Raw genomic sequence first — 2011 nt, forward strand, 5'->3', positions numbered from 1 at the left:
TCTACCCCCTTGAAAAAATGATCCAGTGATGTCTGCATAGTAGCTCTTTTTTTCTTGTCATAGATGACATGGGAACACTGGATTGCATTATGAACTGCTGCTGCAACCTTCATGTACTGTTCTATGTTCTGGTCCTGTGCCTCAAAAACTAACAGTGCCTCCTCAAAGAAAATCCCCTTGTCATTTCCTGCATCGTGAATCTCTTCAGTTCTTCAGTTACTTCTCCTTCCTCTTGTCTCCCTTCATCCTTTCTCTGGACCTCCACTTCCATCAGGTCTTCATTAGTAAGCTCCTCATGTTGCACAGCAAGGAATTCAGTGAAGTCGTCCTCTTGCAGATCTAGCTCCAGCTTCTCACTGAGGGTCACTAAGTTACTGAAGACCTCTTTGGACTCCTCATCCACATTCTCAGATCCACAAATTTCATGAACAAACTATGGGCACAGGTTCTTTCAAACCCCATTCATGGTGATGGCTGTAACTTCACACCAAGCAAAGACAATGTTTTTTATGGCCTTGTAGATGTTATAATCCTTCCAAAATAGTCACAAGGTTGCTCCTGATTCATCACTTGCCTTTGCTGCCTGATGAAAAGTGTGACATAAATAATATTTCTTGAAAGTCGCTATAACTTCCTGGTCCATAGGTTGGATGAGCGACGTAGTATTTGGTGGCAGATGCACTACTTTGACGTTGGGATGAAAGTCGTCCATGAATGGGAGGTGGCCCAGAGCATTGTCAAACAGCAAGAGAATGTTGAATGGGATACGCTTCTCCAGTAAATATTTCTCTACCTCTGGGATAAAGTAATTGAAAAACCAGTCCTGGAAAATAGCCTGTGTAACCCAGGCTTTGGGGTTACCCTTCCACACAACAGGAAGAGAGCCCTTAGCTATGTTTTTAAGGGCTCTTGGTTTCTCTGAATGATGAACTAAGAGAGGCTTCAGCTTCATATCGCCAGAAGCATTGCCACCAAACCATAGAGTTAGCCTGTTTTTGCTGCTTTATAGCCTGGCATCAACTTTTCCTCCTCACTGATGTAACTTCGGTCTGGCATCCTGTCTCATCCACATTAAAAACCTGCTCAGGAAAATATGTGCCTTCATCAGTAATTTCTCAAAGTGATTTAGGAAATTCCCGGGCAGTTACCATATCTGCACTCTCTGCCTCGTCAGTTACTTTTATGTTGTGAATGTTGGCTCTAGCCATGAACCCATGAAACCAGCCATGACTGGCATTAAAAGATGCACCCTCTGATTCTTCGCCGTGTTTCTTCTTCAAGTCTTCATACAGGCTTTTAGCTTTCTCTTGAATCAGCATTAAGCTGAGTGGGACTCGACACTGATGCTGATCTTGTATACACACACTGAGGAGTTTCTCCATCTCCTCCATCACTTTTCCATGCTTCTTTGATATTATTGTCGGCACAGCAGACTTCACGTGTTCCATGATCTTGTCCGTGTTCTTTAGAATCATGCCAGTGGTTGAGTGATTCATGTTATAAGAATGAGAGATGTCTACCATCTTTTCACCTTGCTCCATTCTCTCAATTATTTTCACTTTTGTTTCCATCGTTATTTCTTGGCGCTTCTTAACTGTACCAGCTACATCACTGCTGCTTTTACACTTGCTTCTGTTCATCCTGGGCTTGAAATAAAGATACTATACTACTGTACTCCATACAGTACTGTATAGTAAAAGTACACAAAAGTACAACCACTTGTAAAGGGTGCATGTATGTGACAGTGGACACCAGACACGTGAACTAACTTATATGACTGGACATGCAAATGCATTTTTGCATCTTTGAAAGTTCACAGCTTGAAGGTTCATATGTAGGAGACTTACTGTATATTCAAGTTCATCACTTAAAATTCTGCTTTCCATATATCTCATGAGATAATTTTGCTAAAGTTTCTGTCACTACATAACAAGGATCCTTCTTCCTCTAGCTTCCAATAACATCACATGCTTTTAAGCTCTCACTGTTAGCATCCTATTGAATGGTAATA

At 41.5% G+C, this 2011-nt stretch overlaps 1 protein-coding gene across 1 annotated transcript; it reads right to left on the minus strand.

Annotated features, from left to right (window-relative positions):
• Nucleotides 1-1115: 1115 nt before the first annotated feature.
• LOC137223013 (tigger transposable element-derived protein 1-like) lies at nt 1116-1640 on the minus strand. Its single transcript, XM_067734627.1, has one exon. It carries the CDS (start codon nt 1638-1640, stop codon nt 1116-1118), a length of 525 nt encoding a protein of 174 aa, XP_067590728.1.
• Between the last annotated feature and the right edge of the window lie 371 nt (nt 1641-2011).

This window comes from Pseudorca crassidens, chromosome 4 (genome assembly GCF_039906515.1).
Source record: "Pseudorca crassidens isolate mPseCra1 chromosome 4, mPseCra1.hap1, whole genome shotgun sequence".
Classification (NCBI taxonomy): Eukaryota; Metazoa; Chordata; class Mammalia; order Artiodactyla; family Delphinidae; genus Pseudorca; species Pseudorca crassidens.

Bases quoted from the DNA above. Each gene is read 5' to 3' on its own strand.
- LOC137223013 (XM_067734627.1), bottom strand. From the start codon at position 1,640: ATGAACAGAAGCAAGTGTAAAAGCAGCAGTGATGTAGCTGGTACAGTT.